Source organism: Myotis lucifugus, unplaced genomic scaffold (genome assembly GCF_000147115.1).
Source record: "Myotis lucifugus unplaced genomic scaffold, Myoluc2.0 scaffold_134, whole genome shotgun sequence".
In the NCBI taxonomy this organism is placed as follows: Eukaryota; Metazoa; Chordata; class Mammalia; order Chiroptera; family Vespertilionidae; genus Myotis; species Myotis lucifugus.
Genome location: NW_005871182.1, coordinates 2,857,069 through 2,870,376, shown reverse-complemented (window position 1 = coordinate 2,870,376; position 13,308 = coordinate 2,857,069). Strand labels below are relative to the sequence as shown.

Genomic DNA, 13,308 nt, shown 5'->3' with positions numbered 1-13,308 from the left:
TGCTGTATTTCTTAATACCATGCCATAACTATCTCCTCATGACATTAAGCATTCTTTTAAGACGTTACTTCCATAGCTGTGTGATATTCCACTGCATATGTGCCATCACTTATTTAAACATATGCCTCCTTCTAAAAAATATTCAGATTATTTCCTAATCTTGCTACTATGACTAACCTGCCATAAGCAATCTCACCTATTTGACACAGTTTTGATGCTCTATTTAAAATTAAGCTCAACCCCATGTCTCCTCCTCAGGCTACGTCCCACAGCGGACACTGCACCTACCTGTTACTTGAGTAGGTGCAATCACTTGGCTGGCACTTGAGGTAGAAGCTTCAGGGGCCACTTCCACAGGCACAGGAGGTGATGTTTTTTCAATCACTACTGCACAAGGACGGAGGGGATTGAAAGGACATTAAAGCCTGCTAGACGCACTGACATGCCATTTCAAAATGCAAGCATAACTTAGCCTAATGACATCCCACGGTAGCTCTTAGATCGTAAGAACTGTCATAGGTTCCTAAAGCTCAAGTATGAACCTACAGGTTTCAACATTTAGCAAGAATATCTGGGGATAATTCAGAAGCCAAGAAAAACAACCTGTCATCAAATGATGACCCTCGACAATATCCTAATAATACATATTACTCCTGGCCACAGAAAACAGCAAAACACTTTTCTTTTGCCTTTATAATACTTAAAACATCATTATAATACTAACATTATATAAGTATATTAATATTCTTAAGTGTATAATTCTAATGATTTATTAAACTCTAAAAAACTCTAAAATCAAAGACACGGAATATTCTTATCTTACTCTTTTATTGAGAACTAGAGGCCCAGTGCATGAATTCGTGCACTGGTGGGGGGGTCCCTCGGCCTGGCTGGCGATTAGGGCTGATTGAGGCTGCGGGAGGTTGGCTGGGGGGAGGGGCCGAAGGAGCACACTGACCACCAGGGGGCAGCTCCTGCATTCAGCGCCTGCCCCGTGGTGGTCAGTACGCATCATAGCGATTGGTCGACCGGTCTTTCGGTTACTTAGGCTTTTATATATATAGATGCTGTTACAAGCAGCACAGGTGAACAAAGGCTACCTGGGAACTGTGGATGCAGATGAATAGTGGAAATGCCTGGAGAGAGCTGGGGTTGACCAGGCTCAAGTTTGGTTTTCTCTTGATCCAATGAAGGTATTTCCTGCATGGTTGAATTAGAAAGACAAAAAGAGAACTGCAAGTAAGCATTATTTTTCATTTGCACTTATACCTATTTTTATTTAATTAATTGTACTCTTACAAAGGCACCAAACGTTATAGGACATTAGACAAAAACCTGTGCAATTGTGTGATATTTTTTTTTAATGAGCTGCCACTGTGCCACTATTATGGCAAGCTGCTGAGTGTCTCCTGCAGTGCTAACCCAAGCATACACCCTCACCCGTCTTCGAGGGCCCAGAGAAAAGGGTCCCTTCAGACGTGTGAAACCACTGCCTTGGCTCAGGGGCCCACACTTGGTCTGGAACAAAACAAACCCTGAAGAAGGACTAACCGTCACCTCATTCACATGTGGCTCTGCCCCAGATTAGATAATGGCTATAGCAGATGTGTCATAACAAAACACACAATATTAAAATGTGTTATGCTGGTCAGTCATTATGGCCGCCCTTAACCTCACATCTAATAACTTGGCACCTCCAGCTCTCCCAGTAAGGAGAGTCCAGCAGAGAAACAGAAAGGCAGAGCCTGGGAGGAGGGCCCCAGGCTTCCTGTGTCCAGTTTCCCACTCCCATCCTCTGGACCACAAGCAAAGAAAGAGACTCATGATGAGTTCCAGCTCCAGCTCCTTAGGACTCATGCAGACTGAACTTGGGGCTTGTTAAGCAGCTGTGACCTCGTCCACATGTGTGGGGCCAGGGCACTCCTATCATCGCTTCATTAAAAGTATTAATCAGGTTACTCGGTCACTGTTACCCTACATAGTCCCTCCCCCCATTTATTATTTTATAATTACACTAGAGGCCCGGTGCATGAAATTCATGCACTGGAGGGTGGGGGTCTCTCAGCCCGGCCTGTGCCCTCTCGTAGTCCGGGACACCTCGGGGGATGTCTGACTGCTGGCTTAGGCCAAATCCATCCCTCTCGCAATCCGGGATCCCTCGCTCCTTACCGCCCGCCTGCTCACTCCTTACCACTGGCTCACTGCTCCTTAGCGGCAGGCTCCTTACTGCTCAGCTAGCTGCTCCTTAGCACTGCCATGAAGGCAGGAGAGGCTCCCGCCACCACCCCTGTGCTCACCAGCCATGAGCCCAGCTTCTGGCTCCCCCTGTGGGAACGCACTGACCACCAGGGGGCAGCTCTTGCATTGAGCGTCTACCCCTGGTGGTCAGTGTGCATCATAGTGACGGGCGTTCCAGTCGTTCTACCATAAGGGTCACTTAGGCTTTTATTATATAGATATTGTTTTTATTTACTGTTCACCCTACTTGCAGCTTTCATTTTACGCTAACTTGGAGGTGTTTTTTAAAAAAATAGAGAGACCTAAATCTTCTCTTGAAATTGTCTTTCCTTTTGCTTTTATAACATAACTCCTAATTCTCCAACTATTTTGACACTTTGTTCTCATCCTCTTTCAATACAGTTGACATTCAATATTATTTTATACTGTTTCAGGTGTACAGCATAGTGGTGAGACATTATTACATTCTCCCTCCCTTGCTTTAATTGCTGTCATCCTCTAGAAAGCTTACTCCCCGGGCCTCCATGGCCCTTTCAACTGTCTCCTCGTTTGAATTACTCCTTTCCTACTTTTTACAAAATAGATATCTTATCTGAGTATCCCATCAAAGATCCAATTGTGTAGGCACGATTCTTTATAGGGTAACTCCATTTAGATATTCCACAAATCCCTTGAGTCCACCCCTTCCAAAACCATCCAGTATGTCATCTCAACTTCATTTCAGACAATGACACAATCATTAACCCACCAGGTTTAAAGTCACTTTTTAGTCCTCCCTCCTTCATTTCTCATCCCAACCCCTGCCCATTTACACTATTCCTTCTATTGTCCATCCTTTTCCATATCCATGGCCCTCACTACCCCAAGTCTGGATTCACTCTCTGATTCTCAGTTTATTCTAATATTTACTTGGCCTCTCCAGCTTCCTCTTTCTCCCTCTCTCAGTCAATCCTGCTATGATTTATCTTCTAAAAATACTGAGCACTTATTACTTTTCCCCACTTCTTAAGAACACAGAGTAGCTTTCTATTACCTATTTAAGCTGACCTCAATCAGTCTCAATTGCACCCCAATCCCTGCAGCCCATGGTCAATGCCAGCAAGAAGACCATCAATCCACACCCGCAGGTAACAGACAGAATCCCCCTACTGGCATGGGCAGCAGCCTCCGTCACCAATGCCACCTCACCACTGGACAAGTGGGGTCCAGCTGAGAGCAGAGTACTTCCCCACTGCTGACAACTGCAGGCTGGTATCCCCGCCTCCCAAAGTTTCTCTTTCTAACCCGTCTCTCATGCTCCCCTCACTGACCTCTTGCTGTCCCAGCCACACCTTTGCGCATATAACTTCCCACCCAGGACCACCCTGCTTTCTCTTCATCACTCTTCAATATCATGAGGCCCTCTGCCAGGAGTTAAGACCACAAGGACTCTGGGTGCATTTTTCCCACTGCCGCTTCTCCAAATTAACTGCAGTAAGAGTAGATAAGAAAATGCTCGGGCCCTCTTTCAGATTCCTAATGAAAGGTAGCACGAACTCAACCATAAACAGAGAAGAACAAGCCTGAGATAAGACGAGGCTGTGAGGGAGCTGGCCGGCCCACTCCCACCCTGAATGATTCCTCCCTCGTATCAACCAGAACCAAATTCAAAATCAACAGAATTGCAAACTACCGTACGTCACTGAACTTCAGGAGATGCTTAACAACAGCTGCAAATGTTCATGCAAAATATGCATATTTGTTGTGCTTCTTCTGGGGGTTAATAGAACATGACATTCTTCCTTGTTGGGTGCTATCGCTCTAAAATCACTTTTTTTTCTGGATTCTTTCAGCACGTATGCTACTCTATCCCATGTTCGTAAGTAAAGATTTTTAGAACTATAATAATTTACAAATGTATTTGCCCGATCTAAATTTGAATATTTATATATTTGAAAATTTATATATTTCCTACTAATAAATTTCACAATTTAAAGCCCCATTTTATGCCCCAAACGAACAGGTTTATAAAAATTTCTCTAAAATGTCTAATCAGTATTCTAGGAATGGTTGTAACTTTCAAGGGTAAGATCTGTTCTTACTCTAACAAATTCAAACATGCGTGTTAAATTTTAATTGAATTAAAAAGTGCATCGCTCAGTACTTATGCGCCATAAGAATATACAATTACATAAACCCGTCAGATGCTTTCTTTTCATAGATGGTCCAGGCCATAAATTGACTCCCTGAATTCTGTATTAAGCCCTGGTTCCTATTAGTCCCATCATTTTCTTCCCCTGGAATTTAAGTTCCATGAAGAAAATAAATTTTGTCTGTTTTTTCGCTCTATTGTTTTCCTAGCATTCAGAATACTGCCAGCCATACAGTAGGTGCTCACTAAATATTTCTTGAATGAATGAATGCATGCCATTTCCTCCAACCAAATGATGAATATACATGTTACCGTATTTAAGCTTTAAAGACGCATACATATTCCAAAAGGAAATCATTGTGAAGTTAAAGGGAAAAAAAGAGACTTGTAAACAATGAATAAATTACCTTCTCAGGGGGTGCAGTTGCCACTAAAACCAGAAAAGAAAGGAGGACATTAGTAAAATTTAAAACAATCTACTACATAATATCTTAAGTTTTAAAGTGCAATAGAAGTTCAGTATGTCTCCAAAAGGATGAAGAATCAAACCAAGTCAAACGCAGAATTATGGCCACTACTATTTTGGATATTACACACGGCTGACAGGGGAAAATGGTCAGGGCTATGTCATTCCTCAATTAAGGAGGTCAGGTCACAGATGTGATGAAGTTCTTTCCATGTCCCTCATTAACTAAAAATGTTAAAGGAGGCAACACTTTCTAGTACATCATTTTGTGCCTAATCTCAATTTTGTAGAACTTCCCATATTTTAGAAAACAAACATTTCCTTTAATTGGTGATACTTATCCTTAACATTGTATAATGTTTGAAATGCTTTCTGATGTCAATGTTAAGAAAAGAAGCCACTATTTCAATGAGACAGAATAGGTGCTGCATTCCTGATGCATATGAATTCCTAATGAAGCTCTGTGAGCATTTTCAGAAAGATATGCTAATGAAATTTCGAGAAAAAATCACAAGCCAATAAGATCCAATGACTGTTTAGCATCAATATGGGGAACAAATTACATATTATACAATCATAAACATTACCATAGGGTGAGTGGTTATACCTTTGTATTTTGAAAGGCTTGCTTTTCATTAATCATTCCTTAAGCCTTAGGTGAACATTCACCAACATTTTTCTCATGAGGCAATGTCTCAGTAACATTAGTATACAAGTTTGGTAGATGCATTAACTCCTAAAAGCAATCAGATACCAGACTGCTACCACCGCTGCAATATTCTTGTGATTGGAAAAACTCAACTAACGTTCTGTCCTGCCTGATCCACCATTAAGAAAGTCTTGAGGCAGAGCCTGGACCAGAGCCAATTTTCTCCTGAGGATGAGGAGTTGCAAACACCTGGCCATGACACCCCAAGTGTATAGGAGCAAACTGGTCAGCACTGTCAACTCTAGGCGAGGTCCCACTGCTCTGCCTAACCAAGAAAGAAGTGCAGCAAGAGGAGGAGTGGAATGGAAGAGGCTAGAACACACGAAGGTTCAGAGCCCTGCAAAAAAGACACCTCGACCAGGAAGGAGGCCTTGCCAAGCCCCCAAGTCTTCACTAACCGATGGCACCTTCTCTCCTTACGAAATCCATAAATGAGCACCCTGAATTCTGACCTAAGACTCAAGTGAGAAAAGCCAACATCAGCTTTATTAGAGCCAATATATATTCATCCAAACCTAAGATTTGTGTTCCTTCTTTGGGGGTGAGAATTTTTGTAGTAACAGATGTTCAAAGTATTAGATATGCTGGTTTATATTAAGAGACAGAGATAGAGATAATCCTCTTTGTGAAAGCCAGGGAGATAGAGTCAGCTGTCTCTAGGCTGACTCCCTCTGGAGTGTAAGGCCTAAACCACTTCCCTGGAAAAACATGCTCCCTGGTCCCATCATCTACTCTGTGCATGACAATTGGCAAGTCCCTTCTCTAGGTCTCAGGTTTCCCATAATGTAAATCAAAGGACTGCACTAAGTGGTCTCCAAGATCCTTTTAATTGACCCTGTCCTTCCTTCCTTCAACCCGGACTGCCCGTCGGGCTTTATTTCATGGAAGCTCCTTTGATGCTTTAACTTTAAGCCTATGGATTCCACTTTTTAAAGTAAGTAAATATTTATGAAACAGCCCTCTAGACACAGAAATGAATGTGGGCTATTCCTTGGGGGATCTAGCACTCTCCAGGACTAAACACCAAGAAAAAGGGGCCCCAAACAGGCGACCCTATCCTGAGATTAGCTTGGAATATTGTTACCTGCTAGGTCCATATGACTCTAGAGCAGTGGTTCTCAATCAGGAGTAATTTTCCCCCCACCCCCACTCCAGGGACATCTGGAAACATTTGGACACCTTTTTGGCTGCAAGAACGGGAAGGGAGAAGGTGCTACTAGCATCTCGAGGTCAGAGGCCAGGGCTGTTGCTAAACACCCTACAATGCACAGAGCAGCCCCCACATCCAAGAATTATCCACCCTCCGTGTCTATAGTGCGAAGGCAGGAAACCCCTACTCTGGAAGGGCATAGACAGGGAAACCAAAGCAAAGACACATGAGACAGATGGCTAGGTCCATGATCCATTTCCACTCTCACCTTCGGGCTCCGCCACTCCTGGCCCGTGTTCCCGGGAGAAAGTCAGGGCCTCCACTGGCTCTTCCTTGGCTGGGAGAGGTGGAGGATGAGTACTTTTAGCAACAGGTTGAGTGTTCTTTGGCTTGACAAATACAGGTCCTTTACCTACATGGTGATGGATTGGCCTGCGTCTATGAACGCCAGAAACCGTATAACCCATTCCACCAGGACAGATTTCCTTAAAAGCAGCTAGATTTGGGATGGGAAAATATTCCTTTTAAAAATCTAAAAGTGCAAACTGATACAGAGGAAAATATCATGATGAGTATCTCTTAATAAATCATCACTAATATAGTTACATTTAAAATCTTCAAAAACAGATGCAAAATGCTTGAATTTCTGTTAAACTTGCATATTTACAGAAAAAAAACCCAACCCTTTTACTAAACATTTCTCCAGCTGTTAATTTCTTATCCTACACAATCAGATTATATATATATATATATATATATAGCACATAGAGCATATATTTTATATATCATTTGTATGTATCAGCAATAAATTAGGTGTTATATAATTAATATTTTACATATCACATATATTACACATATTAAGTATATGTAATATATTAGATTTGTATGTATAAAAGACACTATATAACATATATCTTATTGGAGATGTGTGTAATATCAACAAAAATTGGGCTTTTTTCCTTCTGCTATGGGTTAATGTCATTGATTATTAACAAGAAACTCAGTAACATCTTTCTAAATTAGATGATGGGCAAAAAAAATCACTATTCAGGGAAATGAGGGGTTGAAATCGTCATAATTTGTTTCCAGTTGAGGAACCCAAAGGACTCAGCCAGAATGGAGTGTATGAGCTGACATGGAGAGGTCGGTTAAGAAGGACTGAAAAGGGGAAGCTTACTTGAAGAGAGTCTCAGGACAGGGGGGAGGAACCCAGTGCATTAAGACATGCTACAGAGATGATGGGTAGGAATCCAGTTTAGAAAGGACATGTCACAGCCCAGCTGACGTGGCTCAGTGACTGAGCATTGACCTATGGGCCTGGAAGTCACGGTTCGATTCCCAGTCCGGGCACATGCCTGGGTTGCAGGCTCGATCCCTAGTGGGCATTGAGGCAGCCAATCAATGATTCTCTCTAATCATTGATGTTTCTGTCTCTCCCTCTCCCTTCCTTTCTGAAATCAATATATATATATTTTAAAAAGGATCTGCCACATTAACATATACTTATATTCATGGGAAGGGATGATACGTGGGCAAAAGCCTGACCATGAGCAGATAGCTAAATTATCCAGAGGACAGGGGATATTCTGTGCCTAGACTCACTATCCACCCCAGCAAAGTGGTTTCGTAGAGTTTAAAAAAAAAGTAGACTGGGCACGTGTGAGTTGCTGACCTCCATTGCATAATCCTGAGAAATAGGTAATGAGGAAAGACTAGGGAGGCAAGGCAGTGTGGGGCCCAAGGAGGAAAATTCCACCTAATCCCTTTGGTGTTGGTATTGGAGGCAAGTTACCAAATGCAGACACCAAGGAACTTATGGTCAAGATTTTTCTTTCTACTTATAAAATTGAAAGTAAAATCAGTCATTTAGGCCGAAACCGGTTTGGCTCAGTGGATAGAGCGTCGGCCTGCGGACTGAAAGGTCCCGGGTTCGATTCCGGTCAAGGGCATGTACCTTGGTTGCGGGCACATCCCCAGTAGGAGATGTGCAGGAGGCAGCTGATCGATGTTTCTCTCTCATCGATGTTTCTAACTCTCTATCTCTCTCCCTTCCTCTCTGTAAAAAATCAATAAAATATATTTAAAAAAAAAAATCAGTCATTTAGTACTTCCACTGAACCAAAGATTTCCTATTGAATGAAATGGACCTAAAATTAGTTCCCAATGAAAAATAAGCTCTAAAATACACCATAAAGCATGATAAAACATTATTTTAATAAGGATCACACACTGAATGGTGGAACCTCATTCTTACATTTAACTATGAAATAGAGTTCTTACTTGAAAGCATAGATGTTTCTAGAAGGAAACATGGTATTCTATCAAATAGCTAAAGTACTGATAACCTAAATATTATTTTTATGAAAATCACCACATAACCAAATTGGCTAAGTGTAAAAATATTGTTTTCAAGTTTAGCTATTGTATTTTAGGGAGAAGTCTCCCAGCATGATACTCACCATCTTGATTTACGTTTCATGTAAAGGTTACAAAGCTACCAAAATTGAACTTAAAAGAGAAATGTATCTATGAATTATAAATATAATTTATTTTTTATTATTACTTTTTAATAATGAGTGGATCAGATCATATATGAGAAAAATGGGACCTTTTGGAGATGTCTAAAAGTATCTGGTCTACCAAAATACCATCAACATTACACTACCCTGTGCCTTACCAGTTCTTTCTGACCCTACCCATCACCAAAAGTGGATCATAATATTTATATTTACATTTAACCCTGTCTGCTACAGTATAAGTTATGGCTTTAAGATTGCAATGGCCCTGTGAAAATTTATGCACCTTCTCAAATATGCAACTGAGCAAACTTTTTATGTCCACCCCACACCAGTGACATGATAATATTATCCTTCTTTGATAATATCATGGTACCCAGTACTTGCAGAGTATGTTTCTTTCTATTTCATTTAATTCTGCTTGACCCTGTATGATAAATTGGTCACTTCTTGGTAAAATTAAGGCACTTATACAGATTTACTCTTTCGGGGCTTTAGGCAATTATGTACCAAATTGAAGGATAAAGACTAATCAACTTCTTAATATTCAGCTCCCACCTAGAAGTTCATGGGGACTTTGGCAGGGTCTACCCTTGAGTTACTGAAATTACCTCCATTTCTAATTGGAGAAATTAAACACAATGTTCACAACAGAACCTGACAAGCACATGATCAATAAATGAATGAATGAGGCAACCTACACAAGGTCTAATTACTGTGCAAGTGGTGAGCGGCCAATCATTAGGAAAACGCATGGCCCAGCAGGACCTTCTGATCTCACCACACTTTTAAACAGCAGCCTTAGAGCCCCAGAAGTGATGATCAACAGTAATGATATCCTTAACATTGAAAAGGAAGCCTAATGTTACACAGAATTGGAAATCTCTTTGCATGCAATTTTTTTACAGTTCACCCTTCTATGTTCATGGTTTCTACAGAAGTGACAAAAACACGCTGTATTATTAAAAACTAAATTTAGAATCAGAGACAAAAAAATAACTCTAGCTGCCAAAGTTGTCCCGTGTACTGATGTGGCCGGGAATGAACGTGAGTGCACAGCTGAGCATGTCTTACCTGTGCCTGGAAGGGGACATTTCTCACAGTGGGGGCCCCAGGCCTTGCCCACGCTACAACAGCAGAGCTGCTTGGTGAGGTGAACAGACAGGGGGTGCATGCACTGCCTTCCGGAACTGACAAGTCGGTAACAGGGCCCCTTCTCTTCCGAGATCACAGGGGTATCCGCTGAAGCAGAGAGACAAGGCCCGACGTCACCCAAGAAACAACAGAAACCAGATGGACTTTTCATGTAATAGTAAAAATAACCATAGAGTCTGGGTCAGAAACCATACTTCCGAACATATCCTTCTAGATTTAGGACAAAACCTTTCTTCATTTACAGTCAGTTTACCAAATGAGTTTTCCACTTCAGTCCCTTCTTCCATTTTAGAAAAAGCATTAAATCAGGTATGTGGGCCTAAATGTGAACAGAAACAATTTCACCCAAAATCTACCTGCCAAAATAAGCCTCATCACCTATTATCAGAATCACTACAGCGCAGCCGTTTTCTTGTAGATGGCCATAACGTTCTAGGGAAGAATTTGGTGAGCAACCGGGCACTATGGAAGCTCACAAACTGAACATAGTTGATGTTGCAAGCCAGCTGTTGTTGCTCTCTTTGCTTGGAGGACAGTGAGAGCTTGCAGGGCCCCATCAGATTTCACCCTAGGACGGTGAACAGGGGAATGGCAGCAGCAAATCCTCTGACCTGCAGTGCCACCAGGACTCCCGGTCCAGTTGGACAGCAGATCAGAGAAGGAGCAGATGATGGGCTCAACCCTGAAGAAAAACATCGCAAAAGCACACCAGCCTACATTCATCCAATACCTAAATCCTATTCCTAAATCCACTCTAAGTTTAGTAGATAAGACTTCTTGAATCTAACAGTTACACCCTCGGCTGGGTAGAAAGGGCACATATGACAGCTCAGTAGATGCTACAAGAAACATCCCAATTAAATCGAGATGCTATGTAGCAGAGTGAAAGGTCTACCACCTGCCAGCAATATAGCTTAAGGGAAGTCACTATGACTGGTTATGATGGTTAATTTTATGGTCATTTTAACTGGGCTAGGCCATGGTACCCAAATATTTGGTCAAACACAGGTCTGGATGCTGCTATAAAGATTTTTTTTTGTACATGAGATTAACATTTAAAGTAGCAGACTTTGAGTAAAGCAGATTACTCTCTAGAATGTGGGTGGGACTCATCCATATGAAAAAAAATCTGATCTCCCCCAAAAAGAGAGAATTTTGCCAGCAGACAGCCGGGCCATCAAACTCAATGCCCACCATGTGTTGGGCAACACTACAGACTCTTCCAATGTTGCCACGGTAACATTATAGGGTCGCACAATAAATTCTGACTATACATTCTGACTATACTTTCAAAGACATGCTGCTCTAATATCAATTGAAATGTGAAGGATAATTATCATGAACTTGATCTAGGACCCTAAATTGGGAGGCACAAAACCCAGTTTTCAATCTCCAATGTCAGTTACTAGCTGTATGACCTTGAGAAGTTACTTAAACTCTCCTAACTTCAGTCCCCCAATGTGTACAATGAGAACAATACCTATCTGATAAAGTGCTAGGAAAATTAAAATGAAACGATGTGCATAAACATGCTGGCTTTGAAGGGATGTGTCCTTCATCTCATGACTTCCAGGGTTCCGGCCGAAGTTCCTGGGCACATCTTCTCTGTAACCCTTTATTTCTGTCAGTCAGCACCAAGCCCATGGCTCAAGAAGACTATGAAGCAGCCAAGTCCAGGCTCAGAATTCTTTTACCTGAACCTATAGACACGCCCTCTGCAGTGCTCATCCTGAAGCTCCTGAATTCTTGAAGAAAATTAGTTGCCGCTCAGGTCAGAAAGTTTTCCCACTCCAACTGCAAAACGTTATTATACTTTTTCTTGGATTTGCTCTGACATGTCCTAAAATTTCACCTTTCCCCAGACGTAGGTAGGAGCAGGCCTGGAGAACGCTGCTGCTGCATCCTGAGCTACACCGACAGAGAGGTGAGAGGCAGCAAATGCCAGAACCCTCCCACTTCCCTTCTCTGAGCTTGGCTAAGTCAAGGACAGAGAGCGGGCAAGGAGAGAAAGAGAAATGGTTGCAACCTTTGGCTGGAGTCAAGGAATTTGGAGGGTGCATTCGAGAACAGGGAGAGCTTCCCATTGCTCCTCAGCTGTTGCCAAGTGCATTTCTTTGAGTTCACAGAGTCAGCCACACCTTTTATGGACTGGGTATGCCTTAAATTCATGCTGTCTGAACAAATGTAGTCAATCTCCCTCAGTTGGCTTGCAGGCTCTTATCCATGGCTGTTTCTATACTCCTCAAGAAGGTATCCTATATAATAAAAGGCTAAGATGCAAATTGTCCCCTCGACTGGGAGTTCGACTAGGGGGCGGGGTTGGCTGGCCGGCCTGGCCCTATCGGCCCGATCCAGGCAGACCGGCCAGACCCCACCCGTGCACGAATTTGTGCACCTGGCCTCTAGTATTCTAAATGTTAACCCAGCAGCTACTGTGTGTGTGTGTGTGTGTGTGTGTGTGTGTGTGTGTGACCCCACTCTCTGCTACATCCCCAAAACCACTGAGGGTACCATCTTGCCAATATTTTTTTTCCTTACTCTGTAAGCATCACCTTCTTCCCTGATTCTTCTCATCTGTCTTCAGATTTTCCCCATCAATTTTATCAAAATCTAGTTCACCAGCAAGTCCAACTGGATTGAACCAAGTCACAAACCCTGAAGACTCTACATATCTCTGTGATGTTACACGTGGTAAATTCCAAGGCAAGAGAAATAAATCTGCCCACTCAATACTGGAACAGAGCCCAAGTTATAACTTCAAACTCTAAACTGGAACATTTAACTAGCAACAAACATATTCCAGTAGTTATCATTTCAACTGTTGTAGCTGAACCACAAAATTGAATTATTTTTCAAATAAGAATGGATGGTGGTTTAATAAGTTCAGTATTATTTGGGCAATGACAGGGGAAAATAAATGCTAAGGAAATATGTGTTTCAAAA

At 42.0% G+C, this 13,308-nt stretch overlaps 1 protein-coding gene across 4 annotated transcripts in view; it reads right to left on the bottom strand.

Moving 5' to 3' along the window:
• LOC102419310 (latent-transforming growth factor beta-binding protein 1) overlaps positions 1-13,308 on the bottom strand; it is a 200,530-nt gene that overhangs the window by 105,340 nt on the left and 81,882 nt on the right. For 2 of the 4 annotated variants that reach the window (XM_014460572.2, XM_014460573.2), the window contains exons 7-11: positions 10,285-10,452; positions 6,963-7,190; positions 4,777-4,799; positions 1,101-1,200; positions 289-387 (exon numbers count right to left, since the gene is read on the bottom strand). In XM_014460572.2, coding sequence (XP_014316058.1) covers positions 289-387; positions 1,101-1,200; positions 4,777-4,799; positions 6,963-7,190; positions 10,285-10,452 — 618 coding nt within the window. The remainder of the gene's footprint in view (positions 1-288; positions 388-1,100; positions 1,201-4,776; positions 4,800-6,962; positions 7,191-10,284; positions 10,453-13,308) is intronic. The other 2 variants (XM_014460574.2, XM_014460575.2) reach the window with 1 other exon arrangement.